The 15,908-nt window shown below is 45.7% G+C and overlaps 1 protein-coding gene across 1 annotated transcript in view; it reads right to left on the bottom strand.

The window, feature by feature from the left end:
- The window catches only part of LOC126985186 (rabphilin-3A-like), a 216,545-nt gene that overhangs the window by 50,778 nt on the left and 149,859 nt on the right, over positions 1-15,908 (bottom strand). Inside the window, exons 6-7 of the mRNA XM_050839741.1 lie at positions 8,497-8,626; positions 5,033-5,261 (exon numbers count right to left, since the gene is read on the bottom strand). Coding sequence (XP_050695698.1) covers positions 5,033-5,261; positions 8,497-8,626 — 359 coding nt within the window. The remainder of the gene's footprint in view (positions 1-5,032; positions 5,262-8,496; positions 8,627-15,908) is intronic.

The raw sequence follows: 15,908 nt of genomic DNA on the forward strand, positions 1-15,908 counted from the left end.
GGGGGCAGCATGAGCCAAGCAAGATGGCGCTACTATAAACACTTGCCTGCACCATAACAGGCTGGGGCTGACCACCAGGCCCCACCAAGAAAGCCCACCGGCGCCATAGGCAGGAACGTTAAAAAGAAAAAGAAAAAAAATTGTGTCTGTATATCCCCGTGTAGCATTATGAGCCTGGTGATAGTCTGATAAGGCTTCTGCACCATGAATGTGAATAAAAAAAACATTTGAGAACCCGACAAGTTTCCTTTCTGGCCTTTGAAAAAGTTGTTGATAAAGCCGCAAGCCTCTGGGAACACGGCCCTTCCAGTGAGCGCCTCATCAGTTTCCTGATACCCAATTATTTTTTTATTTTTTTATTGTTTTTTTTTTTTTTGTCTTTCAGCAGCTTCCAGTACAGTAAAATACACACAAAAAACAGGTACAGAGCTCACGAATACGGAAAAGGCACCGGCGCGAACACCAGCAAAGAGGGACGAGGTGACGCGCCGGCCAACACCTCAGGACGCTTGGTGTGTGTGTGTGTGTGTGTGTTACATGTTCACTGCCATAATAAACGTCTCTAAATGTCATCCCAAGAGGCGAAGACACGGCACAGAGATGGGGAAAGTGAGGAAGGGAGGGAGGGAGGGAGGAAGGAGCCGAGGGAGAGAGAAAGAAAGGGAGAGAGGAAGATTGAAAGGAAGCGAGGTACGAAGGAAAGCAGGGAGAGAGAAAGAAAGGGAGGAAGGAGCCGAGGAAGGGAGGACGAAAGGGAGAAAGGAAGATTGAAAGGAAGCGAGATACGAAGGAAAGCAGGAAGAAAGGAAGAAAGGGAGGAAGGAGCCGAGGAAGGGAGGACGAAAGGGAGAAAGGAAGATTGAAAGGGAGCGAGGTACGAAGGAAGGCAGAAAGAGAGGAATAAAGGGAGGAAGGAGCCGAGGACAGGATGGGAAAAAGGGAGAAAGGAAGATTGGAAGGAAGCGAGGAAGGAAGGAAGGCAGGAGAGGAAAAAAAGGAGAAAGAAAGGGAGGAAGGAATGGGGAAATCACAATGCAGAAAAAGGAAGAGAAAGAAAGGAAAAGAAGGGTTGGGAAAGGAGAGGGAAACAAATAAAATAGAGATGGAAAGAAGAGTAACGAAAGGAGGAAACGAAAACAGTAAAAAGAAAGAAGGAAAGAAGAAAGTGAAAGAAGTCAATAGAGAGAGAGAGAGAGAGAGAGAGAGAGAGAGAGAGAGAGAGAGAGAGAGAGAGAGAGAGAGAGAGAGAGAGAGAGAGAGAGAGAGAGAGAGAGAGAGAGAGAGCAAGGCATAACAGACACATTAATTTTCTATTTCTCTCTCTCTCTCTCTCTCTCTCTCTCTCTCTCTCCCTAACTGCACTTGACACTTCACAGTCACTTTCCTCTATCCAATTCTCCTCCTCCTCCGCCTCCTCCTCCTCCTCCTCCTCCTCCTCCTCCTCCTCTTCCCTTATCGCTGCCTCATCTCTCTTAACCATTTTTCTTTCTTCTTCATTTTTATCAAGATTTTTCCTTTTCCCTTCTTTGTTCTACTTTCTCTTCGTTCTATTTGCTCATCTTCTCTTCAATTTCTATCAATATCTGTTTTATCATTAGTGTCTTTTGATGATGATGATGATAATGATGATGATGATTTTTAGTCATTGTTATCATTGTTCTTATCGTTAACATTCATTCCAGTACTTTTTTCAGACAGTGCTATTAACAAAACCACATAAAGAAATAGAAAAAAAAACAGTATCACAATTTTGCTCTGAACACAAACTGAAAAATAAATAAAAAGGTAGATATTGCCAGTATACACACACACACACACACACACACACACACACACACACACACTCATCCACACCCCTCCAGCATCCTTCTTTCTCCAGTCCTCTCCAGAACACACCCTCGCACGACACAGAAAAGGAAGGAGACGAAAAGAAGGGATAGGGACAAGAGGAAAGGGAAACAGTATAGAGATGGAAAGAAGAGAAAGGAGGAAACGAAGAAAGTGGGAAAGAGGGAAAGAAAGAAGGGAAATCGGTAAATAGGAAAAGGAAGAAAAGAGGAGGAAAAAGAAGGGTAGGGAAAAGAGGGAAGGAAGACAGTAAGGAGATGGAAAGAGAAAGGAGGAAACGAAGACAGTAACAAGAAAGAGGGAAAGAAAGAAGAGAAATCAGTAAATAGGAAAAGGAAGAAAAGAGGAGGAAAAAGAAGGGTAGGGAAAAGAGGGAAGGAAAACAGTATAGAGATGGAAAGAAGAGAAAGGAGGAATCGAAAACAGGATACAAAACATGGAAATGCAGGCCAGAAAGCCTGGCTCATGGCATGGAGAGGTTGCCTTTTGTGAATTAATTTGCCTGACAGGAGGAGCAGATGAAAGCACTGACATCGAGGAGCAGATGAAAGAACTTGACATCGAGGAGCAGATGAAAGCACATGGACATTGAGGAGCAGGCAACAGAAAGCACTTCGACATCGAGGAGCAGATGAAAGCACTTCGACATTGAGGAGCAGATGAAAGCACTTCGACATTGAGGAGCAGATGAAAGCACTTCGACATTGAGGAGCAGATGAAAGCACTTCGACATTGAGGAGCAGATGAAAGCACCTCAATATTCAATTTACTCCCGACGCAGCGAAGTGACGGTCGATTCCATATTTGAAGGAGTTGATGGTATTCGCATTGACTACTTCTGAGGGAAGATTGTTCCAGTGACGGATGACTCGGTTTGAAAAGAAACTCCTTCCAATGTCTGTGTTACATCGACTCGACTGAATGGGTAAACCGTTATTTCTAGTTCTTAGGTTGGTTTGCAGTTCAAAGAATTTGGAGTAATCAACGTTATTGAATTTTTTCAGATACTTGAAGACTTGAATCATATCCCCTCGTAGGCGTCTTTTCTCCAATGTAAAGAGATTGAGTCGCTTGAGTCGCTCCTCGTACGGTTGAGCCCTTAAGGTTGGAATCATCTTCGTGGCGCGTCGTTGAATCCTTTCCAGTAAATCAATGTCCTTTCTGTAATTAGGAGACCAGAACTGTACTGCATACTCGAGGTGCGGTCTTACCATGGAATTATACAAGGATAGCATCACGTCTGGCGTTTTACACTCGAAGTTCCTCGCTATGAACCCGAGCATAATGTTGGCTTTGTTGTATGCTTTTTTACGGTGGTTCGCGTGTTTCAGGTCACACACACACACACACACACACACACACACACACACACACACACACACACACACACACACATTTGATAAGGCTTTCCTAGAGGCTGTGTTAGTATTTCCAAGGGCAGCACTATGAGCCTCGTGATAGTTTAAACGAGGCTTCTTTTTTTTACAGCAGAGGAGACAGCTCAAGGGCAAAAAAAAGAAAAGAAAGTAATGAAAAAAAAAGCCCGCTACACCATGAATGTAAAAAAACACTCATGTGAATCAAACTAGTCCTCTCAGTAGCCTTTGGAAATATCTGTTGTGTGCCCAAAGCGTCTGAGAATAAGGACCTTTAAGGCTTAACTCTCGACTCCTTTACGAGGCTCCAGACACTACTACGCGCTGTCTCTCTCGTTGCTTGGTAATTCATTTGTTGAGACTTGTATTAGATTAGGTTAAGAGGGAACGGATGGAGGACGGAAGGAATGGAGGAAGATAAGGAGGAGGGAGGGTGGGAAGCGAGGAAGGGAGGAAAGGATGAAGGAAGGGAGGAAGGAAGGGAAAAAGAAAGGAAGGAAGAAAGGAAGGGAGGAAAGGATGAAGGAAGGGAGGAAGGAAGGGAAAAAGAAAGGAAGGAAGAAAGGAAGGGAGGAAAGGATGAAGGAAGGGAGGAAGGAAGGGAAAAAGAAAGGAAGGAAGAAAGGAAGGGAGGAAAGGATGAAGGAAGGGAGGAAGGAAGGGAAAAAGAAAGGAAGGAAGAAAGGAAGGGAGGAAAGGATGAAGGAAGGGAGGAAGGAAGGGAAAAAGAAAGGAAGGAAGAAAGGAAGGGAGGAAAGGATGAAGGAAGGGAGGAAGGAAGGGAAAAAGAAAGGAAGGAAGAAAGGATGGGAGGAAAGGAGAAAGGAAGGAAGAAGGAAAGGAAAGAAAGGAAGAAAGGAAGGAGGAAAGGATGAAGGAAGGGGAAAGGAAGGAAGAAGGAAGGGAGGAAAGGATGAAGGAAGGAGGAAGGAAGGAAAAGAAAGGAAGGAAAAAAGGAAGGAGGAAAAGGATGAAGGAAGGAGGAAGGAAGGAAAGAAAGGAAGGAAGAAAGGAAGGAGGAAAAAAAAGGAGAAAAGGAAAAAGGAGAAGAAAGAGAAAGGAAAGAGAGAAGGGAAAAAGGAAGGAAAAAGGAACACAAGGAGAAAAGGGAAAAGGAAGAAAGGAAAACAGTAGGAGAGGATGGCAAGGAAAGGGAGACAAAGAAGGAAAGCAGAATATAAGAGAGAAAGGAAGAGAGGAAAAGAGGAATAGATGGGAAGGGAAAGGGGAAAAGGAAAATTGAAGAAATAGGATAAGGGAGAAAAGAAAAGAAGGAAGGGAAAATAATATACAGGAAAAAATGAAAAGAGGAAAAGAGGGAGATAAGGGAGGGGAAAGGAGGAAATGAAAATAGCAGAAAGAGAGGAAAATAGAGAGAGAGAGAAAGAGAAAGGAGAAGAAAGGGGAAAACAGTACAGGAGAAGAGGAGGAAAGAAGGGAGAGAAGTGAGGGAGAAAGAGGAAAAAGAGGAGGAAAAACACACACACACACAAACAAACAAACACCTCCACACACACTCACATACCCTCCCCCCTCCTTCTACTCCCCTTCACATTTCCCTCACACCCCTACCATACCCCCCCCCCCCCACCCACACACACACAGGAGCAGTAAGTAGCGGGCTTTTTTTTTCATTTTTTTTTTTTAAGCCCTTGCACTGTCTCCACTGCTGTAAACACACACACACACACACACACACACCTCACCCACACTCTCTCACCCCATTCTCACATCACCCGGTCACTCACCCCACACCCCACATCCCCCACCCTCACCTCACACCCCACTCAGCCACCCTCACCCCTTACCTTTCACCCCCAGAGTATGTGCTCGGCGGGGGGGTGCTCTCCGCTTGCTGGTGGTGGTGGAGCCCGGGGCGGAGTGGGATGTGGTTGGCAAAACGTACTTGGGCAGGCCGCGGAAGAACCAGGCGCCAGATCTCTTCCACACCTCCCTCGTCTCGCCGCAAATCTTACACAGCCACATCTTTTCCCCTGTTGGGCTGACCGTGTCCACTCCGCACTTACTGCACACTCGCTGGGGATGTGGAGTGAGGGAGTGAGTGGGAGGGAGAGGGACGGAGTGAATGGGAGGGAGAGGGAAGGAGTGAATGGGAGGGAGTGGAGGAGTGAATGGGAGTGGGAGGGAGTGAATGGGAGTGGGAGGGAGTGAATGGGAGTGGGAGGGAGTGAATGGGAGGGAGTGGACATGGTGTGAAAGAGTGAGTGGAAGGGGGTGGATGTGGAGTGGAAAAGTGGGAGGGAGTGAATGAGAAGGAGTGAATGGAAAGGAGTGAATGAGAGAGAGAGAGAGAGAGAGAGAGAGAGAGAGAGAGAGAGAGAGAGAGAGAGAGAGAGAGAGAGAGAGAGAGAGAGAGAGAGAGAGAGAGAGAGAGAGAGAGAGAGAGAGAGAGAGAGAGAGAGAGAGAGAGAGAGAGAGAGAGAGAGAGAGAGAGAGAGAGAGAGAGAGAGAGAGAGAGAGAGAGAGTTATTATTAAACCCCAGAGAGTAAAAGTGGATTAAAACATCAGTGTAGTGGAAAAGGGAGGAAGGGAGGGGGTGGAGGGGGAGGGATGGAATGGGAGGAAATGGAGGGGGAGGTGCTGGGAAGGAGGGAATGGAGGGGGAGGGAGTGGAAGAGGAAAGAATAATGGAGGAAAGGAAGGGGAGAGAGGAAAAATGGGAAGGGAGCAGAGTGAGAGGAAGGTGGAGGAAAGGGGTGGAAGAGGGAAGATAAGTGGAGGGAAGGAGAGAAGAAATGGAGATAGGAAGGAAGGGGAGAGACGAAAAGGGGAAGAAAGGGGAGGAGGGGAGGTGGAGAGGAAAAGAAGTGGAACGAAGATACATTAATTGGATGTGGAAGGGAAAAGTTGTGGAAGGGGAAGTAGGAAATGGTAGGAAAGGGGAGGAAAATAATGGAGGAAAGGGAGGGAAGTGGAGGAGAAGGGAGGAAAGAAGAAAGAGTGAGAAAATGAAGAGGTAGAGGAAGGGAGGGAAGGGAGGAAAGATGGGGAGGTGGAGGGGTAAGGAGGTGGAGAGAAAGGGAGAAATGGTACTAAAGTGGAGGAAAAGAAGGAAGGGAAATGTGGAAGAAAGTGGAGAAGAAGAGGAGGAGGGAAGGGAGGTGGAGGGAGTGGATGAAGAGGTAATGAGCTAAGAAGAGAAGAGGAAGAGGAAGAGGAAGGCAAATATATGTAAGGTAAGAGGAGGAGGAGGAGGAGGAGGAGGAGGAGGAGACAGGGAGAAAATAAGGTCAGAATTCTGTTTACGTTGGAAAGAGAGGAAGGAGGAGGAGGAGGAGGAGGAGGAGGAGGAAGGGAGAGGAGGAGAGGGGGGAGAAGAAAGGAGAAGGGGAGGAGGAGGAAAGGGAGAAGGGGAGAGGAAAGAGAGGAGTGAGAGAGAAGGGTACATGAGGGAAAGATAGTGAAGGGGAGGAGAGAAGGGGAAGAGGAAGGGGAAGAAAGGAGAGAGGGGAATGGAGGGGAGGTGAGGAAGGAGGGGAAGGAAAGTGGGAGGTAAGACGAAGGGGAGGAGGGAAGAGGAGAAGGGGAAGGGATGGGGAAGGAAGGGGAGGGAGGAATATAAGGAAAGGGGAAAGATAAGTGGGAGGTAAGAAAAAGGGGAGGAGGGAAGGGGAAGAAGAAAGGGGAAGAAGGAAGGGGAGGAGGGAAGGGGAAGAAGGAAGGGGAGGAGGGAAGGGGAAAAAGGAAGGGGAAGTGGGAAGGGGAGGAAGGAAGGGGAGGAGGGAAGGGGATATATGGGGAGTAAATCACGGTATATATGAGGTCAAGAAAGGAGGGGAGGGAGGAGGAGGAGGGAGGGAAGGGAGAGGAGGAGGAAGAGGAGGAGGAGGAAGAGGAGGAGGAGGAGGAGGAGGAGGAGGAGGAGGAATTGTTATCTTCCGTGGCTTGGAAAAATAAGGAGAGAGAGAGAGAGAGAGAGAGAGAGAGAGAGAGAGAGAGAGAGAGAGAGAGAGAGAGAGAGAGAGAGAGAGAGAGAGAGAGAGAGAGAGAGAGAGAGAGAGAGAGAGAGAGAGAGAGAGAAATATATAAAAAAAAATGCTATTACTATTACAACTACTATTATATCTCCTCCTCCTCCTCCTCCTACTACTACTACTACTACTACAACATACAAATAAAAACAGTAACAAAAACAAACAAAACAAACAACCAGGAGAGAGCAGAAAAAGGAAAGATAAGGAAAGACGAAAAAAATGAAAAACCCAAAAATAAAAATAATAAAACGAACCTTAACAAAAAAACATGGAAAATGAAATATGAAACGGGCGAGCGAGGGGAAAAAACCTGAAACAAACGAATCATTTCCGTCCTTTGATGATCACGTTTAGAGGGTTTCCAGTTTTCGGGATCAAAGGTGAGGAAGGAAGGGAGGGAAGGAAGGGAAGGGAGGGAAGGAAGGAAAGGGAGGGAAGGAAGGAAAGGGAGGGAGGGAGGGAGGGAAGGGGATGGGAGGAAAGGGAGCGTAAGGGAAAGGGGTTCGTTGTGTGGTAGGTAAGGATATATGGATGATTTAATGGGAGGAAGGAAGGAAGGAAGAATGGTAGGAGGGAAGGAAGGGAGAGAGGGAGGGAAGAAAGGAAGAAGAGATGAAACATGAAAGAAAGGAAGAAAAGGAAGAAAGAGAAGGGAGATAGGAAGGAACAGAGAAAGATAGGAAGAGATGAAGGAAGGAAGGAAGAAAGGAAAAGCTGAAGAAATGAAGGAAGAAACTAAGAAAAAATAAAGAATGATAGGAAGGGACGGAGAAAGGAAGAATGACAGAAAGGAAGGAAGGAATGAGAGAAGGATGAATGAAAAGAAGGAAGAATGGAAAGAAAGGAAGGAAGAAAGAAATGATGGATTGAAAAGAAGGAAAAAATAATTGTAAGAAAAGAAGGAAGACACACATAAAGGAAGGAAGGAAGGACACACACACACACACACACACACACACACACACACACACACACACACACACACACACACACACACACTTCCTTAAACTTTCTCTCTTTCATCCCTTCCATTTTTCATCCTTCCTTCCTCTGCTCCATACTATCTTCCTTCATTCTTCATTCTTCTTTAGTTTCTTCCTTCTTATCCTTCCATCCTTCCCTCCTTTCTTTCTTCCTTCCTCTCCTTTATATCCTTTCTTTTTTCATCCTCTTCCCTCCCTCCCTCCCTTCCTCCTTCCCCTCCCTTTCTTTCCCTTTCTCCTCCTCTTCCTCCCTTGATCTCCCTTCCTCCTTGATCTCCCCTTCCTCTCTTTACCTTGTTGCAGTCGGCGCAGGCGTGGCTGGAGGTGCGCAGGACAGGCAGACTCTCCCCACATAGGATGCAGTTGCTGTTCCCGTTGCCCTGGACCCGTCCCTTCATCGTCTCCACTCGTTCCACCAGACGCCTGAGAGAAGAATTTTTTATTGTAAAGAAAGCAGCTCAAAGGCGAAAACTCAAGACTCAAGAGGCGCTGGAAGGAGAGCGAGTTATTTTATTCTTATTTCTCACATCAAAGGGACCAGTTCAAGGTGGAAAAAGTACATAGAAAGAACCCGCCAAGCACTGCACCCGCAAAGAAAAGTAGAAGATTCAAAGTGTATTCAAAACAAGTTGGAAATATGTCTTGATACTCCTCCCTTGAAAGCCTTTAAGTTGTGGCGAGGGGGAACTAAAGACAACGGAAGGATGCTCAAGAGTTTACCAGTGAGAGCGATGAAAGAATAAAGACGCTGGTTAACTCTTGCATTAGGAAATTGGACAGCATGAGGGTCCTCGAAAGTTTACCAATGAGAGAGATGAAAGAATGAAGACGCTGGTTAACTCTTGCATTAGGAAATTGGACAGCATGAGGGTCCTCGAAAGTTTACCAATGAGAGAGATGAAAGAATGAAGACGCTGGTTAACTCTTGCATTAGGAAATTGGACAGCATGAGGGTCCTCGAAAGTTTACCAATGAGAGAGATGAAAGAATGAAGACGCTGGTTAACTCTTGCATTAGGAAATTGGACAGCATGAGGGTCCTCGAAAGTTTACCAATGAGAGAGATGAAAGAATGAAGACGCTGGTTAACTCTTGCATTAGGAAATTGGAGAGCATGAAGGTGCTTGAAAGTTTGCAAATGAGAGAGATGAAAGAATGAAGACGCTGGTTAACTCTTGCATTAGGAAATTGGAGAGCATGAAGGTGCTTGAAAGTTTGCAAATGAGAGAGATGAAAGAATGAAGACGCTGGTTAACTCTTGCATTAGAAAATCGGACAGCATGGAAGTGGACGAGAGTAAAAGATCTTGTGCAGCGGTGCCAAGGGAGGGGGAGGGGCATGTAGTTAGCAATTTCAAAGGAGCAGTCAGCATAAAAACAACGGTAGAATATCAAAAGGGATGCTTACATATGAAAAGGGAGAAGGGATGGAAGGATTGGGAGTGGAAATGAAGTGGGTGATGAAGTGAAGGAAGGGATTGGAAATGAAGGTGTAAGGAGAGGAAGGGAGGGAGGAGGAAAAAACAGCAAGTGAAGAAAGAGGAAACTATGGAAATGGAAGGGAAGGGAGAAGGGAGGAAGGAAGGAGTTCGAAAAGGATGACAAGGGCAGGAAGGAGGAGGGAAGGGATGATTAGGGAATGGAGGAGGTTGAATGATTAAGGAGTTTATCGAGTAGGAAGGTTAGAGGAAAGGGAGAGGTTGGGATGGGGTGTGAGGGGGAAAAAACAGCCTCCCTCACCCCTTTCTTCCTCCCTCAATCCCTCCCACTCTCTCCCCAGCTCTTCCTTTCCTCTTAACTTCCAAATCGATGAACTCCTTACTCTTCCATCCATTTCCATTCACTTTGTCACCCCTTCCCTCCTTCTTCCTACCCTTCCCATCCTCTTCGATCTCTTCCTTACCTCCCTCCTCCCTTCCCTCCCATTTCCATAACTTCCTCTCCTCTTACCATCCTTTCCCTCCCTCTTCCTTTTTATCCTTACCCTTCCCATCATCTTTGAACTATTCCCTCCCTCCCTCCCTTCCTCATTCCTTCCCTTCCATTTCTATCACCTCCTCTCCTCTTTCCTTGCTTTCCTTTCCTTTTCCCTCCCTTCCTCTCCCTACCCTTCCATCTCAAAACCCTTCCTCCCTTCCATTACCTACTTCACCGGCCCCTCCCAACCCCTCCATCCATCTCCTTCTTCCTTTCCCTCCATTTCCATTATTTCCCCTTCTCTTCTTTCATCTTCCCTCCCTTCCTCTCCTTACCCTTCCATCTCCAAGCCATTACGTCCCTTCATCTATTCACAACCCTTCCATCCCCTTCCCGCGCCCTCCCGAAGGCAGCAACAAGGCACGCTATTGGGGCAGACAGGGACCAATCAGGAGAAAGGAACGATTATCCGGGTAATTTGATTGGTGGAGGCGCCGCCCAATGAGCCTCCCCTTCCCGCGTGCACAGGTAATTGGCAGTGACGGTAATTATCGCCGCACTCACCTTCGTTACCTGAGCGAGAGAGAGAGAGAGAGAGAGAGAGAGAGAGAGAGAGAGAGAGAGAGAGAGAGAGAGAGAGAGAGAGAGAGAGAGAGAGAGAGAGAGAGAGAGAGAGAGAGAGAGAGAGAGAGAGAGAGAGAGAGAGAGAGAGAGAGAGAGAGAAGTAAGAAAGAAAACAAGAAAAGAAACACAGACAGAATGAGAGACAAAGATAAAAAGAATGAATGAATGAAAGAAGGAAGGAAGGGAGGATTGAAAGAAAGCAAGAAAGAAAGAAAGAGATGAAAAGGGTAACATATAGAAGGAAACTGAAAAAGCGAAGGAAAGAATGAAACAATATGCAATAATTCACTTTAATTAAAAGAGAGAGAGAGAGAGAGAGAGAGAGAGAGAGAGAGAGAGAGAGAGAGAGAGAGAGAGAGAGAGAGAGAGAGAGAGAGAGAGAGAGAGAGAGAGAGAGAGAGAGAGAGAGAAAGTAAAGGGAAGGGGTGAAGTAGCCTTTAGGGAGTCCCAGAGCGCTGTTAGGCTGTCTGGAAGGGCAAAGTTGCCCACACACGCAGAGGATTGGCGTCACGATGCTGTGGGGATTGGCATCAAGAGGCCAATCCCCACAAAATCCTCACCGTGTGTGGGCTCTTGATTCCAATCGTCAGGTGGAATTATTCGGCCTCATGGAATTATAACCTCTGGTTATAAATCCACGTGAGGCCGGGAAAGGATTGGCGTCACCCAATCGTCTGCGTGTAGGGGACGGCTCGCGCCAGTCGCTTGAGGCCACGAGATGGATCGCTCGGTCAGGAGTGATATCACAGACATGCTTCGATATAATTTGCCGTAACTCCGCTCCTACACGAGATAGGACATTTTGGTTAATTAACACCGTTAAACGCAGCGGTGATTGGAGAACTCGAATAGGTTTGTGAAAACTCAATAAAACAGAAAATGAGATGAATACTAAAATAAACAATTCCATCTTATAGAGAGAAGCCTCCTGAACACGATGGTGTATACAGATTTTTCATAAAACGCCAAAGAAGTAAAGCACGGAACTGTTTATAAAAACGTTTTACCTCATCCCTCATGTGTGCCCACGGGGGCGGGTGCGAGGGGGTTGTACTATGTAGTGTTGCTGTTATAGGTTCTGCGGGTCGCGTTGCCATGACAACCCTCGCCTCGCCTCGCCTCGCCTCGCCTTTCCTGTGGCCACAGAAACTGGCCTTGCCGCTCTCGCTCGCTTTCTCGCTCCCTGTGTGGCAGCGGCCTAATGGGATTGACGTAAAAAGTGTGTGTGTGTGTGTGTGTGTGTGTGAGAGAGAGAGAGAGAGAGAGAGAGAGAGAGAGAGAGAGAGAGAGAGAGAGAGAGAGAGAGAGAGAGAGAGAGAGAGAGAGAGAGAGAGAGAGAGAATCATCAGGACTAGGCTGTGGGCGACGTAACCCACCGTTAACACCACACACGCAGACGACTGGCGCCTTGATGTCTGTCCTCATGCCAATCCTTAACGACAATCTTCAGTGTGTGGGGTCTGGTCTATGATGCCGAGAATTAAGACAAGTCCACAAATGATTGTCCTCACAGAATCGAGATGCCAGTCCTCTGCGTGTGTGTGGGTAGCTTAACACTGGTCGGCCCCAACTCGTTACTGGCGCGGGCGAACCTTTTTTTATAGTGAGGCTTGCCTAGACTGTGCGACCGCCTATAGTCTGTTCACTTGAGTTTGACCCCAGCTGACAACATAAACCTAAGCGTGTTCGTAAGCACAGCGCAGATTAACAGAAAGTGCTGCGTGAGATAAACACAAACAGAGGTTAAAAAATACTTGGAAGCCACAGCAGTAGCCAATCAGCACTCAGCTTGCAAACACGCTCAGGCTTATGTTGTCAGCTTGGGTCGGACTTAAGTGAACAGGCTATAGTGCTCCTCTCTCTCGGCACAAATAGGGTTGATTGGAGGATAAACTGACATGTGGGTAACCTTCGACCACTCAGCGCTGGTTTAAAGTGTCCGGTTGTTGGTTGGACGACTAGAGACTAAATCCAGAATCACAACGTTCGCTCGCTGTCCACCCGACCATCGCCTCTTCGTTAGCGTTATTCTCTCTCTCTGGGCAAAGTCGTAGCATTTGAAGTCATTTTAATATTCATTCAACAAAAAACCTTAAGGCGTTGAAAGTAGGAAAAGAAGATAAGGAGGAGAAGGAGAAGGAAAAGGAGGAGGAGGAGAAGGAAGAGGAGGCGGAGGAGGAGGAAGAGAAAGCAAGGCAATTTGTATTTTTGCCTCCGTTATGGCTTAAAGTGGAAGGGGAGACTCGTTCATTTTTTAAAGACGATCGGACGTGAGTGATGGTAAAAGAAGAATGTTAGAGGAGGAGGAGGAGGAGGAGGAGGAGGAGGAGGAGGAGGAAGAGAATAAGAGAGAAAGTTTAAATGAATAGGTGAAAAAAAAGAGAAAAATGAGAGCAAAAAGGCAGAAAAAAAGAAGGGGAAGAAGAGGAAGAGGAAGAGAAGGAGAAGAAAAAGGAGGAAGAGAAAAAAGAAAGAAAAAGTTTAAATGTATAGATGAAAGGAATTAACACAAATGAAAGCAAAAAAGGAGGAAGAAAAGACTCGTATATGAAGGTAGGAAGAAAGGAAGACAATTTATATATAGGAAGGTAAGGTTTAGGAAGACAGGAAGACAGGACGAAAAAAAATGATGAAAAGGAAGAAAAAAATATAGTTTCAATTTTTTACCTTAAAGCCGATAAAGAAATCAATTTACACAGTGCGAAAAAGAGAGAGAGAGAGAGAGAGAGAGAGAGAGAGAGAGAGAGAGAGAGAGAGAGAGAGAGAGAGAGAGAGAGAGAGAGAGAGACAAAGAAAGCATATTACAGAGATGAAGAAGTAGAATGAAAGAAAACGAAAACAAAAAACATACATCAGACTCATTATTTTTTCATTTAATCAGAAAAAAAAACAGGTGACCTTCCCAATTAGAAAAGTCTGCCCTCGTTACACCTGGACGAATAAAGGAAAAAAGTGAGAGTGGAAGTTAATCCTGAGCCTGTTAATTGTGTTATGAGAGAGAGAGAGAGAGAGAGAGAGAGAGAGAGAGAGAGAGAGAGAGAGAGAGAGAGAGAGAGAGAGAGAGAGAGAGAGAGAGAGAGAGAGAGAGAGAGAGAGAGAGAGAGAGAGAGAAAGACAGAAAGAGAAAGAAAGAAAGAGAAAGAATGAAAGAAAGAGATAGAGAAAGAGAGAAAGTAAAAAAGAGAAACGTAGATGGAGAGATAAAACTGAAAGAAAAATAACTATGCACAGAACAGGAATAAATAAAAAAAGAGAATGAAAGAAAATATGAAAAAAAGTAAAAATGAAAATAGAGAAAACAGGAAAAAATATAACTGGGAAAAGTAAAAAACAGAAACAAAGAAACAAAAGGAGAAAGAAAGAAATGAAAAATAAATGAAAAAAAATGATTGGAAGAGAGATGGGAACACAGATAACACAACAAACAGAAAAAAAAAAACAAGATATATATAGAAAGGAATGAAAGAGGAACAGATGAAAAAAATACAGATCGAAATAGAGGTAAAAAAATAAAGAAATACTACAAATGAAATGATACGCAACATTGCACAAGGGGGGAGAGAGAGAGAGAGAGAGAGAGGGGTGGGGGGGTACTAAGCTAAATCACCCGTCACACTGGTTCCCTCCGCCCCGGTAATCCCTGTAAAGAAAACGTCAAAGGAAGGGAAAAAAGGGAGAAAATGGAGGCGAAGAGGAGGAAAGGAGGGAGAAAAGAAGGGAGGAGGGAGGAGGGAAGGGAGGCAATGAAAGGATGGGAATGGGAAGGGTATTCAACACCTCAGCTTAGGGGAGACGAGAAGACCGAAATGGAGGGAAGGTGAGTGGGTCTCGCTCTCTCTCTTTCTTCTCTCTCTCTCTGTCTATTCATATAAATCCTTCACTTCTCTCCATAATTATATAAGACAAAATTAAGTTCCCAGAGGAGAACAACATCATCCCCAACGCCCAGCAGGGTTTCAGCAACGTGTGTTCGTGCATCAACAACGTGCTCGACTCCTCCCTTGGTATACATGAGCACTGGGATAGCCGTGTCCCTGGTGATGTTATCCAGCGAGGCTTTTAGAACACCTTGGACAAGCTACTCCACGAACGTCTCCTCAATATGTTACAGTCATTGGGTTACCTGAAGGCATGGAGACGTGACTGGCTCGCTGGCAGAAAAGGACGAGTGTATCTCAAAAGACATGACAACGGGAATAACGTATGGGCCAGTGTAACGACGCATGCTCTTTATATATAATAAGACCATAAGAACATAAGAACGTAAGGAGTCTGCAAGAGGCCGGTTGGCCTATACTAGGCAGCTCCTGTTGTAAATCAATGACTCAGAAATCGCACAAAAATCTTTCTTATCGGAGTTTACCACTGACGCCAGAGTGGAGCGAAAGGTTACCACCACTGCCAACTGGGAGGTCATCCCAAGAGACCTTGACACGATTATCCAGCGGTCTGAAAAGTGCCACATGTCTTTTCTCCTTGAGTATAGGATGGGCGGGAAGTCCCTGCCGCCCGTACCTGATGAATCGCATCTCGGAGCTCCCACAGCCTACCAAGCACCGCAAGTCTGCCAGTAGAAAAGCTAATAATATGCTCGGGTTCATCATGAGGAATTTTGAATGTAAGTCCGTATTTCTCCTTTGCTAAGACCTCACCTGGAATACGCAGTGCAGCACAGGTCCCCCGCTACAGGGCTATGAAATTACTGGTGTACAACGGCGCGCCTCGAAAATGATTCCATCAGTGAAGGCGCAGATGTATGAAAACCGACTCAAAACTCAAATTCCTGACACTGGAAAAAGAAATTAAAACGAGAGGTGATACAGGTCTTCGAGCACCTCAAGAAGTTCAACGACGTCGATCATTTATTATTTGAACTCCAAAATAACCCAAGATCTAGAAATAACGGTCTGCCTTTTCAAGAGAAGATACGAAGTACAAATATCAGTAAAACCTTTTATTATCTCGAAACGAGCAACACTTCATTGGAACAACCTTCCTATAGATGTTGGTGCAACACCGACCAACTCTTAAAAATCGTATTGAATGCTATTTCGTTGCGCTGAGGGTTATCTTTTTTAAAGGGAAGCAGCTCAGAAGTAAAAAAAATGACAAAAAACGCCGCTGAGCGCTGCTTCAGCAAAAGTTAACAATGAATGGCCAAAAGGG

Source organism: Eriocheir sinensis, chromosome 59 (assembly GCF_024679095.1).
Source record: "Eriocheir sinensis breed Jianghai 21 chromosome 59, ASM2467909v1, whole genome shotgun sequence".
Taxonomy (NCBI): domain Eukaryota; kingdom Metazoa; phylum Arthropoda; class Malacostraca; order Decapoda; family Varunidae; genus Eriocheir; species Eriocheir sinensis.